Below are 16,974 nucleotides of genomic sequence, written 5' to 3'. Positions count from 1 at the left end.
GTAGTCAATATGAATTAAGTAGAATGCTTTGAGCTCTGAGTAGCGGAGCTGATTGAACTGGCTTAATCACTGTGGAAACGTAGCATCTCATAATGCAGGAGGCCCATGGTAGGCCAGAGTGCGTGGATTCCATGGTTCAGCAATGTCATTAGGAACCTGAGGGGCTTTCTCCTCACTGCTCTGCTGCCCCGCCACTGACTGTATTCCAAAGCCGCTCCCCTCGTATCACAAAACCAGCCATAGTTGTTCAGTCCAGGGCTAAACCCTGACCCAAGGTGACCCAGAGATAGTGCCCTGTTTCCCATTGTACCCGTCATGGACACTGACCCAACGGTCATCAATCACAGCCCTTCTCTGGGATTCTTCTTTCTGATACTGAGGATAGATTCAGTCTTTCTCTCCGAAGGTAATGTCGCCAGAGGAGGAGAAACAAGGGACAGAGAGGAGCATGGTGGTGTTGGAGTCCCTGGCTTCAGTGTTCCTTGAAGCCTGCTTTCAGTGGGAAACACTGAAATAATCTCCTAGTAAATTACCCTTTTATTCTAAGCAAGAAGAGCTCAAGGAGCAGGCTTCCTTGGTTGCCTGTCCATCTCAAGCAGAGGATGAGAAAGGAACTTGGAAGCAGGGAAGTCATTTCGGAAGTAATCCTAGGAACCAAGAGTGAGGAATTATGGAGAATGAGACAAAAAAGAAAAGCCAAACTGATGTGCTATAGATAATGGGGCCTCGGTTCCACCAAGGCTTCTGAGAAGGGCACAAAGGCCTCTCAGAATTAAAAGGTGCGAGGTTAAAGCAATTCTACTGGCCCTTCCTCCACTGGCTGCCTGGTTCCCCTAAGGCTGTTCACTTCCCCGCACTTCCGGTCTCCTTTGTGCCAGATAGGCTCCCAGGAGATCGGAGAAGGGGCTGTGGGGGCATAAAGACGGAAAGACACATTGTGTGTTTGATGTGGGATGCTGCTGGGGAGAGGTGAGTCTAGGCTTGCACAGAGCTGTCCACCCTAACTGTGCTGCCATAACAAACTGCCACCAAGTTAGCAGCTCAGAACAGCCCAGTAATGTGTTATCTCACAGTTTCTTTACGTCAAAAGTGCGGGCACACGGTGTCTCAGCTGGTTCTCTGCCTAGAGTCTCACAAAACCAAATTCAAAGCTTTGGCGGGACTGGACTCCTTAGTGGAGGCTTTAGGAAAGAATTCCTGTGCCAGAGCACTGGTAGAATTCAGTTCTATACAATGGTAGGACTGAGGTCCTCCTTTCCTTGCTGGCTGTGAGCTGGAGGTCTTTCTCACCTTCCAGAGGCTGCCAGAATTTCTTGGCTTGTGGCTCCCTTCTTTCATCTTCAAAGGCTCTACAGCAGGTTCCTGTCTTTCTCACACTTCAAATCTCTCTGACCTCTTCCTCTGCTGCGTCATCTCTACTATCTTCCCCTTCTGCTTTGAGAGTTCCTATGACACATTAGGCCTGGTTGGATACTCTAGAAGAATTTCTCTAGTTTAAGGACACTTGATTAAAAACCTTGACCCCACCTGCCAAGTCCCTGGGCAGCAGTAACTAGACTAGTGTTTGAATGAATAAGAGGACAGAATCTTGGGGATGGGGACAGCTTTGGAATTCTGCCTATCACAGAAGCTTTTGCTGAAATCAAAATGGGCCACGAGAGGTGTGACGCGTGGCTTCAAAGGTGTTTGCTACAGCCACTCTGTCAGTTAAAATGTGTCCCCCTGCAAATAAGAAGGGAAATAGCTAAATAGAGCTTAAAGGAGCATTCTTACATTCTAATGAGCATATCAATCCCTTGGAGATTTCGTTAGAATTCAGATTCCGATTCAGTGTGTCCGGGGTGAGGCCTGAGATTCTGCGTCTCTAATAGGACCTCAGGTGCTGTGCTTCTGGCGGTGTCAGACCACATTTCATGACTTACAGTACAGCTGGCTTATTACTCCATATTTTGAGCAGTACAGGGGGCTTATTACTCCGTATTTTGAGGAGTCTTTAGGGAGACTGGTTTTCGGGATGGTTAATCCAAAGGTTCAAAGAGACTGTGGCATCAGGTCATCTTGTCTGTAGTTCCTTTGGCCTTACCCTCATGGGGGAAAAAGAATGGAGCCCTGGCTGGGTAGCTCAGTTGGTTAGAGTGTCATCCCATAGGCCAGGGTTGCTGTTCAGTCCTGGTCAGGGCACATAAGAGAATCAACCAGTGAATGCATAAATAAGTGGAACAAATACATTGATGTTTCTCTCTCTCTCAACTCAAAAAAGAAAAAGAAAAAAGAATGGAAGCAGGGCCAAGCATCACATTCCCCCCTGACAATATCCAGATGCAGAAGAGAAAATGACTGTCTTATAACCTTTTTAAAGAGTGAGATAAACTCTTCCAGAAGCTCTCAGCTGACTTCCCATCACTTCTCATTGGCCAGAACGGTATCATGGGCTCATGCTTAAGCCAATCCCTTGCCAGGCCATTCAGAGAAGGAGAATGAAGTCAGAAAGAAGGGAGGAAGTGGGGATTGGGCAAACAGGCAAAAATGTCTCTCTTATCTGCCGAGAGTCTATGCCTCTCTTTTTTTTCATTACTTTGAGAGTCCTCCTTCCCTTACTGTGGCAGGAGATGGCAGATTTAGTCTGGAAAAGTGGAACGAGAGCCTCCTGATGGGGCACCAGGCACCAACAGAGGGCAAGGTGAGGCACCATGTTGAAATCCAGGAGAAAGAACACCAATAAGCTTAATGAACAATAAATAGTGCAGACCCTAGAAAGCTTCCTTCCAAGCACAAGTCTGAATGAGTCATCTCTGGAGAAAAGGAAAGACCCTTGAGAAAAAGCCTTATACACACTGAAAAGTCAGCTTACTGCCTGATCAGTCCAGAGTGAAATACATGAGTCAGCAAATTTGCCCTTGCATTAAAATATGTATTTTTTTTTAGGTGTAGAGCATAGTGGTTAGACAATTACATAGTCTACGAAGTGAGCTCCCTGATCATTCTAGTACCCACCTGTACTTTACATCCCTGTGACTATTTTGTAACTTCTTACTCCCATCACCTTTTTCACCCATTCCCCCAGCCCCCTCCCATCTGGCAACCGTAAATGTGTTCACTTGCATCTGTTGCTGTTGCTGTTTCTGTTTCTGTTTCTGTTGTGTTTGTCATTCAGATCTTGCAATGAGCTCTCTAGTGCTTCCCTCGAAACATAAATAACCAGCCAATGATTGCGAGACATTTAGTGAAAACCTCTTCCATGAAAGGCAGAGATAATAGAAGCAAACAAACAGAAAAGAAAGCAAGAGAGCAAGAGTGACTAGATCAGAGGAAACAGAAATGACGGAGCAGGCCAAATAAAATAAGCAAACAACAAAATACTATCGTCTAATATGCCAGAGATGTTATATTCATCAAAGAAGAACAAAGTGCTATAGAAAAGGGGGAGAGGGCCCTGGCTGGTGTGGCTCCATTGCTTGAGAACCGGCCTGCTAACCAAAGGGTTGCTGGTTTGATTCCCAGTCAGGGCACATAGGCTGTGGGCCAGGTCTGCAGTTGGGAGCGTGTGAGAAGCAACCGATCGATGTATTTCTCACATTGATGTTTCTCTCCCTGTCTTTCTCTCTCCCTTCCCCCTCTCTAAAAAATAAATAAAATCTTTAAAAAGAAAAAGATTTTGAAAGCAAAGAGAAGATCCAAAAAGCTTTTGAGGGGGGGAAAAAAGTCACATACCAAGAATTTGGAAATAGAATGGCACTGGAAACGAGAAGACAGGAGAACTGCCTCCAAAATTCTGAGGGAAAATCATTTTGAAGCTAGGATTCTATAACCAGTTTTTAAAGTGTAAGGAGAGAATAAAGACATTTTTAAGTATACAAGGTCACAATTTTTTTCCTCCTATGCCTTCTTTCTCAGGAAACCACCAAAGGATAGAATAAGGAGGCAAGTAAAAAAGATGAGGAGAAACTTGTGTTCTGGTTTTTAACAAATGGTTAACACAGAAGAAAAGCTTGTGGGGGAGCCTCAGGATGATCGTTATGCAAGTTCAAAGAGCAGGCTGCCTTGATAGGAGCAGGAAGACACCCCAGGACAGGTATCTGAAGAAGGACCGACATGGGTAGATCTCCTGACACATAAACACCTCCCAATTCTTCCCTTTCTTTGCCCCTGTGTGACTGTATCATTATTTTAGGTTAAGTCTCTAGTGGATACGTCATACTGCATAATGTTTTCATTGTTTAGCCAAGTGTAAACTATGATTACATTTCCTTTCTTGTCCAATTTCTGTTTCTCCTGGGTTAACAATTCCCTTTTTCTCCCTTTATTTTCTTATTAGTTGCTTCTCCTAAACCCTCCAACACACCTATAACACTCCTCGGAACACTGTTTTCTACGCAGTTCCCATAGGAGAACGTCTACGAACCCGTGAATAAAGCGGAGTGGTCAGATGACGAAGAATGCCCCCGAGTGAAGCGAAGCCGGAGCAGCGAGAGGGAGTGTGGCGCGGGGAGGCTGTGCCGTTTTTAGTTGGTTGGTCAAGGAAGACCTCACTGCGAGGGGGACCGGAAGGCAGAGAGGAGGAAGGAAACCATGAAGACGTTCGGAGGAAGAGAGTTCCAGGCAGAGGGAACAGCAAGTTGGGGGCAGAAATGTGTCTCAACTAGAATTTTCCCTTGCACAGTTTACTGTCACTTCCGCAACCCACTGTCCTAATCTCTCAGGCACCCGTATTCAAACTTTAGTCACTACCGGTGCACTTTTTTATTCCCAGTATCCGAATGGTAACCAAATCATGTTGAGACTACTTGCAGAACATTATCGCTCTCTTTTTCTATATACCCCCTGTCCGCCATATCAATCTTATAATAATAGAAGTTATAGACATTGGGACTGGAAGGGCCCCTAGAGATGATCTGGTGTAACTGTCTTACTGAGGCCCAAATGAAGATGCTTCTCTAAACTCTCAGGCCTCTGGGGTACCAAGCAAAGCTTGATAATACCACCCTTGACTCCACCCCTTGCCCTGGCCGATCTATTTTGCCCGCTGCTCACAAATGAGCGCTGCTTGCACAGCACACTGCCTTGTTCCCCACCCCATCCCTACCCGTCCTACAAATGTCACAATGACCACAGTAGCAATTCAGGCAGGCCTCTGGCAAACATAATCACTTCCGCTTGCTGCTGACCAGCTTAATGCAACGGAATGAAATAAAAGGCATGAATTGGGTTCCTGTTCATTCACAGACCCCTGCGTAAGTGGCCATCCTCACAGCATGGGATCCTGCTCCCCTAACCCCAGCTTTTTGAGCCAGGATCAATCCGACGCAAGCTAGGCAATTAGAGTCTTCCCTCAAGACTTTGTCAAAATTCTCTGTGAGAAGGTAAGTTGAAAGGTTATGCAGAGCCTAAGAGTGGACAACATCACAAGCCAAGGTCACGGGCAGATCAGAGCTATAAGGAGGCAGAGGCTACACGCAGGCTGAGGTGAGCCCTCTGTCTACAAAGAGGAAAGTTCAGCAACTAAGCTGAAAGAAGAAGGAACCAGAGGAATTAGGCCCTAGGAAGAAAGAGAAAAAGCACGCAGGAAGGTTTTTTTAAAAAGGACAGAGCAGATGCCTCAGTATCTGACCACTTCTGGACCCAGCTCCATTTTCTGCCAGGTGTTTGGTTCATCCTTGGGAGATGTTTCCATCCGTCCAATAACCACTTCCCCAGGTTTAAAGGTAGGTTTAAATATTTCTGTCTGTAGTCCTGTCTGGGTAGCTCAGTTGGTTACATCATAATCCCAATACACCAAGGTTGGTGGTTCGATCCCTTATCAGGGCACATAGAAGAATGAACCAGTGAATGCATAAATAAGTAGAACAACAAATCAGTGTTTCTCACTCTTTCTCCCCACTCCCTTCCTATCTCTCTCTATAAAATCAATTGAAAATAAGAATTGATTTATTAAAAAGTATAAGTAAATAAATATTTCTGTCTGTGGCAGACAGACCCCAGAGTGGTCTCCGTGACTCCTGTCCCCCGGTGTTCGTGCCTTTCTCACCCCCTCCCCCGCGCCCACTGTCAGGATGGCTGCAGCCTGTCCCGCTGTCAGAGGCCGACACCGACACTCAGAGAAGGAGTGGGTGGTGCCTCTCACGCATCTCTTTTATCAGGAGAAAACACTTTTTCTAGAATCTCCAATTCAGAAAGCCAGGGTGGTGCCACATACCCATGCCTACGCTGACCCCGAGACACGGGATGGGCTGAAAATGACTAGCCAATATCAATCTTTACTCATCCCTGACCTTGGGGATAGCATTGTCTTCTCTGAGCATAGGGTTACAGTAGATGATCATTTGAACAAAATTGGGGATTTCTCAGCAACAAAAAATAGGAGAGGGAAAGGAATCAGGGTAGTCAACATTGTTTACCTCGCCACAGACATTTTTACTTTCCGTAGAGGGGTGTGTGTGGGTGTGTGTGTGTGTGTGTAGAAAATATCATGAAGCATGTATAGCAATCTATTGACATGATTTAAATTTTGAAACGACTGTGTAGAGTGGAATGAATGGGTATTTTCATTTTTACTTATGATATTTTGATCAGTTTCTATTCGGGAATTAAATTTGAAAGGGACTGCTTTAATCATGAAGTTGGCTGCTCAGAAATAGAACTAAGATTAAAAAAAAAAAAAGAGCCAGAGAAGCACGTGTTGATGGCCCCATTCCCACCCCGGCCCTCAGTACCGTCACTCCCGGGCCCGTGGCACGTTCATTCCTATTCAGGATTTGGGGGCACAAGGATTGAAACCATCCAACCTCGGAGCAGCCTTCACACCAGAGATTGGCTTCTCATGCACAGTTTCCTGCAGGGGAGGACTTTGCTGGACACGGCAGTGTGAGCGTTCTGGCCCTTTGGCAGTTCAGTTTCTCATCGTACATTCGTACATTGCTTCTTTGGGTCCAGTAGCAGGATAGGAGCTGAGTATGATCTACTTCCCAATGCCCCAATGTATAGGCTGTCTCTCAGTACTGTTAAGTCCAGTTTACGAGCTTGGGCTATGATGAATTCACCAAGGTGTCACCTCTGAGGCCACTTGGCAGCTGGCCATATTCCTGTCTCTTTAAACGCATTCCCTTCAGGCTCCTTGCTTTCTAGCCACATTCTTCTGTTACAGCGGTCTCTTTCCCTCATTCTGTCTTTTCTTCTATGACTGTTTCTCTAATTCTCTCTCTCCCTTTTCCTGCATCACCACCTAATCTTCCTTTATCCTTTCCCTTTTTTTCTGTTTTTTTTTTATCTTAATTAACCATGGAGCTGAATAATAAAACATACCAGAACTATGTGCCAAGCACTGTGTTGGGCCATATATAAATTATATTCTGACCTCACGTTAACTCTGAAAAATATATTCATTCTTAGTTTACAGAGGAGGAAATAGAGGCTCATTGAGTCTATGTTGTGTTTGATAGTCTAGAAGTTTGCTTCTTTTCAAAGTCAATAAATGAAATGTTTTGCATGTCTTTTATCTTAGAAAAATACAGTTTAAACATTTGTTTATAACCTCCATCTTACTTTTGCCAGTGAGTCTCTTGTTTTAGGAAAGAAGTCCCCCTGGCTGGAGGCTTGTGACTGCTTCCCACCATGCTCAGGCCTGTGTTCCCGTGGCCTCAGGTGGTGTGGGGACCCTGGCTTCACCACAGAGTCCTTTTCCTTCCCCGCCCCAGTTCCATCCCACCAGAGTTCATGCCCCTGTGGGGACGTCTTCTGGGCCGGGCCCCACACACGTTGCACCACCTCACCTGAGAGAGTTAGTGTCCAGTCCACCTGAGGTGGGCATGCTTGTTGCTCACGTTGCCTGAGGCTCTGCACACCGTGTGTGTGTGTGTGTGTGTGTGTGTGCGCGCGCGCGCTCGCGCGCGCTATTGTGCCACCTGCATACCCCTCTCGCTCCCTGGAGTTACACTCGTGGACACGGTACAGTGGGAGCATCAAGGATGGAACATTTATGAAGTGCTGCATGATTCTTAAAAGTGAATAAAGCTGTTTATAAGGGGGAGGGGAAGAATTCACGCTAGGTATTTTTTCTCAGAGTTCATGTGCCTGCTGAGACATGCCCCTGCTGAGGCTAGGGAGTGAGAGATGGAATAAGAGGGAAAAGACACATTGGAGATGTCGCTTGAGCGGTAGGGCTCCCCATTGCCCTTCGCTCCCTCTCTGTCCTCTTTCTGGAGATCAGGGCTTGGCCCTGAGTTCTCTGAAACAAGCTTAGTCTTCCCCATGGAGGAGGTGACGCATCCTGTCCTACCAGGCTTAATGTACTTTCTGAATCTGTGCAAAGGAAAGAGACCAAATTTTCAGCCCCTAGGTTTGTAACTTTCGGTAACTTGGTGATGGGGTTCGCGGTAAAGTTTGATCTGCTCCATGGAAGATGGCTTATAATTTTTTGGTGTTCTTCCCCATTACCTTAGAGACAGTGAGGTAGGAGGAGGGAGAAATATCCCTTACATCCCATCTCAGATGGGGTCTGGAAAGAGTAGAAGAGAAAACAGGAGTTTCTGCATTGGTTCCAGGCCCCTCCACTCCTACCCTAGGGAGTAAGGCTGCATGTCTTCTGGAGACTCCAACCACTGGATATTGATTATAGGCCAGAGCAGTAGGCAGCAGGCCCCGGGCCAAGGATCAGAGCTCAGTAGCAGAGATGTCCCAAGTCCAGTTGAACATGGAGGATATAGCCCTGGCTGGTGTGACTCAGTGAACTGGGCACTGGCCTGTGATCCAAAAGGTCACCGGTTCAGTTCCCAGCCAGGACACTTGCTTGGGTTGCAGGCCATGTTCCTGGATGGGGGCATGTGAGAGGCAATCAATGTTTCTGTCATATGCTTCTCTTTCTCCTTCCCTTTCCCTCTCTCAAATAAATAAATGAATAAATAAATAAAATCTTTAGAAAAAGAAAGAAAATGGAGGATCTGGACTCTGGCGGGTTCAGCACCATGGCCACAAAACTCATCCTTCATCCCTGTGCACACACTCTTCACCGCCCCCCCCCCACACTCCCCAAGCCCACTATTTCAGGGAGGGATCTAACCTGGCCCTCGGGTGACTGCCCCCAGCACGGAACGGTCACAGCAAACCATGGCTTAGCTTCCTTCTAAGGCACTTGTGAATTTCTCCACGAGGTGTCTATTCTACAGCATCCTGGTAGAGGAGAGTCCCACCTTGGAGCAACTCGTATTCAGATCCAGCTGCTTTGCATATATCTGCACACTCTGGGGCTTCTCTGTTTTGTTTTTGTCATAAATGAATTGTTCAGAGAAAGAAAGACAAGTCTTATTTCACTACATCTTTTTCTCTTCTCTCCCCCATTCCAAGGGTCTAGACCTGGCTATTCCCCCGACGCGCCTGCAGGTGTAAGGGGATGGGAACCAGACTCCCGACAACCAGGGGCTTCTGGGGCATCCAATATGACTTCCCCCCAGGAATTTCCCCTGGAGGTTTGGCTCAGAAACGACCCTTGTGAAGCTTACAGGGAGTCTCTATTTTGTTTTAGCACCAAGGGTTACAGCCTCTGCACTGAAATCCCTGGAGCTCAGGTAAGATGCCGTAGCTGGTGCCTTAGAGACTGCAACGGGGATGGGACCTGATTTTGAAGAGAGGGGTGAAGAGTGATGGAGTGAAGACTCATTTTGAAATAAAAGGAGTCCTGGGTCTCTAAGCAGCTTCTAAAAATACCATCTCCCAAGGCTGGGGGTGGGGCGGGGGGAGAAAAGCGAGCGTGAGGAGAATGAAGATGGGAAGGAGGTGGGGGTGTAAGAGCCCTTCAGGCAGATCTGACTTCAGAGGCCCCTGTCAGCATCCAGGGACTGGCCAGACGCCAACCTCCTTCGGCTTGCTCGGCGGGCTTCAGCCTCCAGCGGAGTCGGAGCCCCAGCCCGCCCTGACGACCTTTCTATCTACAGGCAGGGGACTCCAATTCCTCCCAGCCGCGGCTATCGCTACTGCCCAGCAAACCTGTCTGTGAGCCAGCAAGTGTGCTCGTAAACGTACAACACACACGCATACACACATACAGAAATGACACATGAAAGCAGCTTGTGAATGGCTAGGGGTCTACCCTGCCAGAAAATTTCACCACTCGCGGTGCTCAGGGAAGTGCGGACTGTGGCAGAGACAGGACCCTTGACTCGCGCGCCCTCGGCGCAGAGCGTGGGGCCCAGTAACCGTTGGCTGGAGGGGTGAGGAATACACACATACAAAATACACAGACACTCGGGCCACACAGGTCACGTAGACACAGGACTCACATTCGTTCTCAGGACTGCTTCAGCTGCGAAAGGGACAGGGCTTGGGTTGCCCCAAGAAAAGGGCTCCGAAAAGCCACAGGGTGGGTGGAGCTCTCTCCTTTCAAGTGCAGCCCAGATGGTGGCGCTCAATAGCCGCCTCCCTCGCCCTGGAGGGCCCCGGCCCTTCCCACACCAACGCCTTAAACCCTCAGCTTGCACATAAATGACCTTCACTAGATAGAGGTCGTGTTCCACGTTTCCTTGCGGCTTCTTCGGCGCTGGTCGAACTCGGCGAGGATCGCTCCGCCTCCCTCCCAGACGCCTCGTAGTCCGGGCCGCGGCACTCCTCATCAGTCCCCGGCGGTGGACGGAGAGAGGTGATCAAAAGGGGAAAAGGGACCCCCAGGCTCTGAGCAGACCGGGGGCCGCGGTTGGTTGTGGCCAGTGCTGCCTGCGTCCCGGCAGCAAGAGCAAGAATCTGAGAAATCTATCGTACATGCAAAATCTACCACCGCCCCATCCCGGCATCCACATGGCTTCCCAGGTTCGGAAGCATTGCTGGCCGGGTGGGACTCTTTCCCACTTTGCTCGCCTTTCGCGAGCAGCTTCCAGGGGTAGACTTGGCCCCTTCCTCCTGCCAGCGTGTGTGTGTGTGTGTGTGTGTGTGTGTGTGTGTGTGTGTGTGTGGAGGGCGGGGAGACAAGGGGGCGGGATCGAGCCCTGAGTCACCGGGAGCCGCAGACGCTGAGGAAGCCAAGGGCTGGGAGATGGAGGAGCTCCCAGAGCCTGGGAGCAGGACATCAGAAACCCTGCAAGTCCTGGGAACGAGAGCCCTGCCAGGCTAGCGCAGAGGCTCCAAGTGTCGCGGACTCCCCGAGTTTCGCCCCTTCTTGAGCCACGCCCACATTCTCTACTTCCCAGTAATGAGAGGCTGAGGTTCCGCGCTCAGGGTCACGGACACCAGCTCACCCCCTTCCCCAGGAGTCCAGCCAGCGCTCAGGACTGCCCCACCCCCAAGGTTTGAAGATTGGAGGGACCCCTTCCTTTCCCCCTCCAGTTCGCTGTTCCGCCCCTGGCCGGCGAAACTCCACCCCTCCCACCGCCTGCTGGCGGGGATTGGGGGAGCTCCAGCGGCCGTGCCTCGTGATTGGCTTTCATGGCTGACGGTCACCGACGAGATCCCTCCCCTCGCTGGTGCTGGGGTCTGGGGGCGCTGCTCAGCCGGGCCCGGGCTGGCGCGGCTTGAGCCGCCGCCGCCGCACTGACAGCTTGATCTGCGGACCATGGAGACCGGCGAGGGCCCACATCCTCGGCGCCTGCTCGTTTGCCTGATGCCACTTTCTCTCGCGTTGCTTTTGGGACCAGGGAGGCCCGGGACCGCCGAGGAAGGTGAGGAGACTGGCGGCTGTTCTTGGAGCCTGGGATGCCAAAAGATAGGGGCTGAAGAGCTGGAGCGCTGGTGGAATCTATGCAGAGACTGGAGTCTGTACTGGGGTGTGAAGCATGCGGGCAGCGAAAAGCAAAAGAACTGGAGAGACAGAGAAAAAGGTGGCTAAGCAATGGAGAAGAGAGGGACATTGAGAAGCTCGGGGGGTTGGAGACCTGAGAGGCTGGGGAAGAAAGAAACCAGGAACCGTGGGAGCCAGAGGCGGCGGTCCAGGGGCCGGTGAGACGGACAGGCTGAACCATTGGAGGTGGGAGGTGGGAGGTGTGGGGGCGGGGAGAGGAAGAGAGCAGAGGAGAAGGGAGATGCGGAGGTGAGATCGGAGTACAGGGGGACGGGATGGAGCCCGAACAGCGGGAGCTAGGGGACCACTGTGCAGCCAACTGGAGGTGGAATGCTGGTGGTGGATGGAGCTTCGGGGGTGGGAGCTGGATCCAGGAGCTGCCCGACGTGCTGATCCGGGAGCTGTCCGCACCGCAGTGCTGAATTCGGAGCAGAGACTACCCGGAGCGGTCCGCGCTGTCGGGTTTGCGGCTGCCCGCGGTATCGGAGCCCGAGCCCTGCCTCTGATTCTGAATTTGGGGGAGCTGTACGTTCAGTTGAATCCAGAGGCATCATATCCAGGTGCAAAATGTTGAGGAGTTGGAATTTGAGGCTTCAACCGCGAGGCTGGTCGGGGCGCAGGATTTCTGACACTTTCCAATATGCAATTTCGGATGTGCTGTCTGTAATACTGAAATCCGGATGCTGTTGGCGGTCCTGCCCACTGTCTCTGATGCCTTTGGGGCCAACCCTCTTAGAGACCTTCACTTCGGAGCCCTGTCCCCTTGCTTAAGCTCCAGATGAGTGATCTTCCAAGATTTGGCGATGGCCTGGACTCCTGCCTCTGAGCTGCTGCTGTGCTGTCCAAACCCGTGCTTCTCTGGGACTGATTCTGAGAGCAGAGTTCAGACTTCTGGGCCGATGCCTCCTGGGGGAAAATGACTCTAAGCCTCTTTGGTGCAGGAGGAGTCGTGGTTTTTATATATAAAAGGACCACTGACATTCTTTCAAAGGCAGTGGAGGTGACAGGCCCTGGGAAAGGGGCTGGCTGAGGAAATGAGAGATTTTTATTTCCCCTGCTGCTAAGAAGACATCTCCACTTTGTTTGCCACAGAGGCCCTAGAAGTCAAGTAAAAATGTTCAAGTCCCCTCTATCCCTAGTGACCCCAGACCTCAGAAGAGCCCCTGAGTCTGCATGGATTCTGGCTGTATACAGGGATCCTCTGATACACTCTCTCTCTCCCTCTTCTTGATGTTCAGTTATAATTTAGGAAAACGGAGGATGCTGGGGGGTCACTGACAATGCCACCCCACAACGTTATAGCCGGCCTTAGAGTACTTGCCATAGACTCTGTGGCAGGCTGAACAATGACTCCTCCCGACATGTCCACATCCTAATCCCCCCACCCGTGGATGCTATCTTAAATGGCAAATGACTTTCCAGATATAAGTAAGGATCTTGAGATGGAGAGATTATCCTGAGTTATTTGGATGGGCCTGGTGTAATTGCAATGGTCCTTATAAATAGGATGCAGGAGGAGCCAGAGCCAGGGAAGAAGGCAATGTGATGACAGAAGCAGAGACTGGGTGTGCTTTGAAAATGGAGGAGGGGCCACAAGCCAAGGAATCCAGGTTACCACTAGAAGCTGAAGGAGTCAAGGAAATAGCTTCTCCCCTCTGAACATTCAGAAGGAACCCATCTTTCTGGCACCCTGACTTTAGGCCCATGAAACTGATTCCCAACTTCTGGCCTCCAGCACTCTAAGAGAATAAATTTCTGCTGTTTTAAGCCACCAAATTGTGGTAATTTGTCACAGCCGCCACAGGAAACTAATACAGGCTATTTCCCTAATCATGTCGCTGCCTGTCTCTGGACTTGAGCTACTCCCACACCCTCCTGGGGAGGTATGGAGTGGGAAAAAACCTGTCTGTATCCTTTGTCATATTCACCATCTGTTCAAGTAGTGAATTTACAGGGAACTCACCAAAGGGTCCACCGTCCTGACCTTCTGGCCTTCTGCCATCTCTGTTCTCTTCTCCCCCAGTCATCCTCCTGGATTCCAAAGCCTCCCAGGCTGAGTTGGGCTGGACTGCATTGCCGAGCAATGGGGTAAGTGTAAACCTTTCCCCTCCCCATCACGAGGATCCTGTGGTGGTCCAGGACTCATTCCCTTTAGCTCCCCCTGGTTCCATCAGATCACAACGCTCCTCAGAGCATGTGGTCTGCAGCAGCCCTGACTTCAAGCCAGAGGTACTTATTAGAAAATGTTGAGTTGCAAGTCATACAGTCAAAAATAAGTAAATAAATGTAATAAAAAGCATGCATGAGGAGAGGACTGGCTGTGCCTAGGATTAGAATATGACCTCTGGATGGAGCCATGCTGGACAGTGCCTTGCACACAGTAGGTCCTCTAAGCAGTGTTCTTGATTGATGGATTGATAGAACAAACAAGGCTTGGAATCCTAAAAACGGCTTGGAAGCAGGGTCGGAGTGGGGAGATGTGGCCATGTGACAGTAGCTTGGTATCATAGAAAGGGCACTGGGTGGGCAGCAAAAGGCTCCAGGCACCATGTCTCCCTACCTCTGTTCCCAACTCCACGTGTATACCTAGTCAAGTCCCTCTCTGGAGCCTCAGTTTCCCCATCTATAAAATGAAAAATTGGACTCAGTTGTCTCCAACGTTTCTCCTGGCTTTGCATCTTATAATTTCAGGGATCTGTATAGCGAGTGATGGGGGCCACGAGGGGTAGGCGAGAGAGGAGAATGTGAAATGACGGGGTAGGAGGTTTTCAGCCTGCGCCACCGCCAGGGCTCTATCTACTGTGGGCGCCTTCGCCCTGAGCTGCCCACATCTTTGTTCCTCCTCAGTGGGAGGAGATCAGCGGCGTGGACGAGCACGACCGTCCCATCCGCACGTACCAGGTGTGCAACGTGCTGGAGCCCAACCAGGACAACTGGTTGCAGACTGGCTGGATCAGCCGCGGCCGCGGGCAGCGCATCTTCGTGGAGCTGCAGTTTACATTGCGCGACTGCAGCAGCATCCCCGGCGCCGCGGGCACCTGCAAGGAGACTTTCAACGTCTACTACCTGGAAACCGAGGCCGACCTGGGCCGCGGGCATCCCCGCCCAGGCAGCAGCCGGCCCCGCAAGATCGACACTATCGCAGCGGACGAAAGCTTCACTCAGGGCGACCTGGGCGAGCGCAAGATGAAGCTGAACACCGAGGTGCGCGAGATCGGTCCCCTCAGCCGGCGGGGCTTCCACCTGGCCTTCCAGGACGTGGGCGCATGCGTGGCGCTGGTGTCTGTGCGCGTCTACTACAAGCAGTGCCGGGCCACGGTGCGGGGCCTGGCGGCGTTCCCAGCCACCGCGGCCGAGAGCGCCTTCTCCACGCTGGTGGAGGTGACCGGCACGTGCGTGGCGCACTCCGAAGGGGAGCCCGGCAGCCCCCCGCGCATGCACTGCGGCGCGGACGGCGAATGGCTGGTGCCCGTGGGCCGTTGCAGCTGCAGTGCGGGATTTCAGGAACGCGGCGACATCTGTGAAGGTATCCAGCGAACCCGGGGGTGTGGCGTGGGAGCGTAGCGCCCAGGTGGCAGCTGGGAGAGAGAGTGCCGTAGGGGAAACAGGCAGGAAGGGAGTGGTGAAGCCGCGGGCTGTGGAGCCCCGAAGTCCTGAACTTGTGTGGAGCTTCCAGTGGGTCCAGCTGAGACCAAGGAGTGAAGTTCGTAGGAGGTGAATTTAACTCCATATAAGGGGACATCAGGCGTCTGTATTTCAGACACTAGGATACGCACTCACACAGGCCCCCTCATTTGTTCATGGCAATAAAACAGAGATAATTTGTTCATTATCTCTGTTTCGCAAATGAGGAAGGAAACAGAGGCTCAGAGAGGTTAACCCCTTGCTTGCAACGTTAGGAGACGGGAAACTAGGATTTGGATCCAGATTTCCCCAACTGTCAAGCTCTCTCTACTACACTGTGGTGCCTCCCCTATGCATAAGGAATAATTCTGCAGCAGCCCCGCCGTACTAGCTATGGGCTAGCGCAGCGATTTTCAACCTGTGTGCCACAGGAACTGCCCCCAGAGGCACACTGGTGTGCCACGGGGATTTTAAAGCATGCAATACCTGACTATTTAGTCAGGGGCACTGACCTCTTCCCCCCTAAATTATTTAAAAAAAAAAAAAAAGGACAACAGCCAACACACTAGCCATCTGGTGTGAATGAATAAAAAAATATACCTATTTGGGGGGGGTCTGATCAGCAATAAATATATTTTTGGGGTGCCATAGGATTTTAGTAATTAGTGTGTGTGGCCATGAGACGGAAAGGTTGAGAGTCACTGGGCGAGTGGGACTGGTTACATTATGGAGAATGGGCTGCCGGACCCTGACAACATGCAAGTCAGAGGCTGGCAGGGCAGGAGAGAGAGAGACTGGCGAATTGTCCTGGACGACCGCTAATGTCCCACCCAACTCTCGGAACCGGAGAGTCACTGTGCTCCCTGGGGGAGGCCCTCTGTGTTGGGGGTTCTATGGTGGCACCAGGAACAGACCTCTCTTTCTCTTCCATATTTGTGGCTCTGAAGACTGAGAGTAAGGAAGAGGTGTGGATGTATACACTTAATGGGGAAAGATAAAGTCTTGTGGTTGTTTTTTTAAGCCATGCCATTTTCTGGGTGCCAGGACAACAGAAATGAATGAGGCATAGTCTCTTAAGAAGCTCCTAGTCTAAATTTAAAAATCACAACAGGGCGATATATGCTCTAATAGAGGAATTAACACAGTGGTGGGAAGATCAGAGAGGAAGCGAGGAAACTTGCTCTCATTTCTTCATTCAATCATGCATTCATTACGAACTGAGAACATAACATCTGCATTTATAAAGGGTTTATGGCATGTATACAGATAAATGTCACCATCTCTTCCCTGGGGGAACTTAGGGCTTAGTAAGGGATTTGGAGACATGAACCTTCCTGAGCTCTCCAGGTGGAGTTAGGATCTACCTCTATGCTCTCCAGCACCTACTGCAACCTCTATTTCTGCACCTACCCCATGGTATGCAATGTTCTACTTGTGTGTGTTTCCACACTGGACTAGAAACTTCTTGAGCTCTGGCAATGGGTCATATTGGTCTCAGCAGCTCCCATGTCTGGAACAGGATATGGTATATATGGTAGGTGCCCAATGGAAATGTATCAAGTGAATAAGTGTTTACCATGGGGTGTGATAAGTAT

At 50.4% G+C, this 16,974-nt stretch overlaps 1 protein-coding gene across 1 annotated transcript in view; it reads left to right on the top strand.

Annotated features, from left to right (window-relative positions):
- The first annotated feature begins 11,530 nt into the window (after positions 1-11,530).
- EPHA10 (EPH receptor A10) overlaps positions 11,531-16,974 on the top strand; it is a 31,270-nt gene continuing 25,826 nt past the window's right edge. The window contains exons 1-3 of the mRNA XM_054571570.1: positions 11,531-11,636; positions 13,779-13,843; positions 14,603-15,281. Coding sequence (XP_054427545.1) covers positions 11,531-11,636; positions 13,779-13,843; positions 14,603-15,281 — 850 coding nt within the window. The remainder of the gene's footprint in view (positions 11,637-13,778; positions 13,844-14,602; positions 15,282-16,974) is intronic.

The sequence above is a fragment of the Pteronotus mesoamericanus genome, unplaced genomic scaffold, assembly GCF_021234165.1.
Source record: "Pteronotus mesoamericanus isolate MK-2021 breed Mesoamerican mustached bat unplaced genomic scaffold, CSHL_Meso_final contig_221, whole genome shotgun sequence".
In the NCBI taxonomy this organism is placed as follows: Eukaryota; Metazoa; Chordata; class Mammalia; order Chiroptera; family Mormoopidae; genus Pteronotus; species Pteronotus mesoamericanus.
Note: the sequence above shows the minus strand (reverse complement) of the source record. Positions and strands in the feature narration are given on the sequence as shown.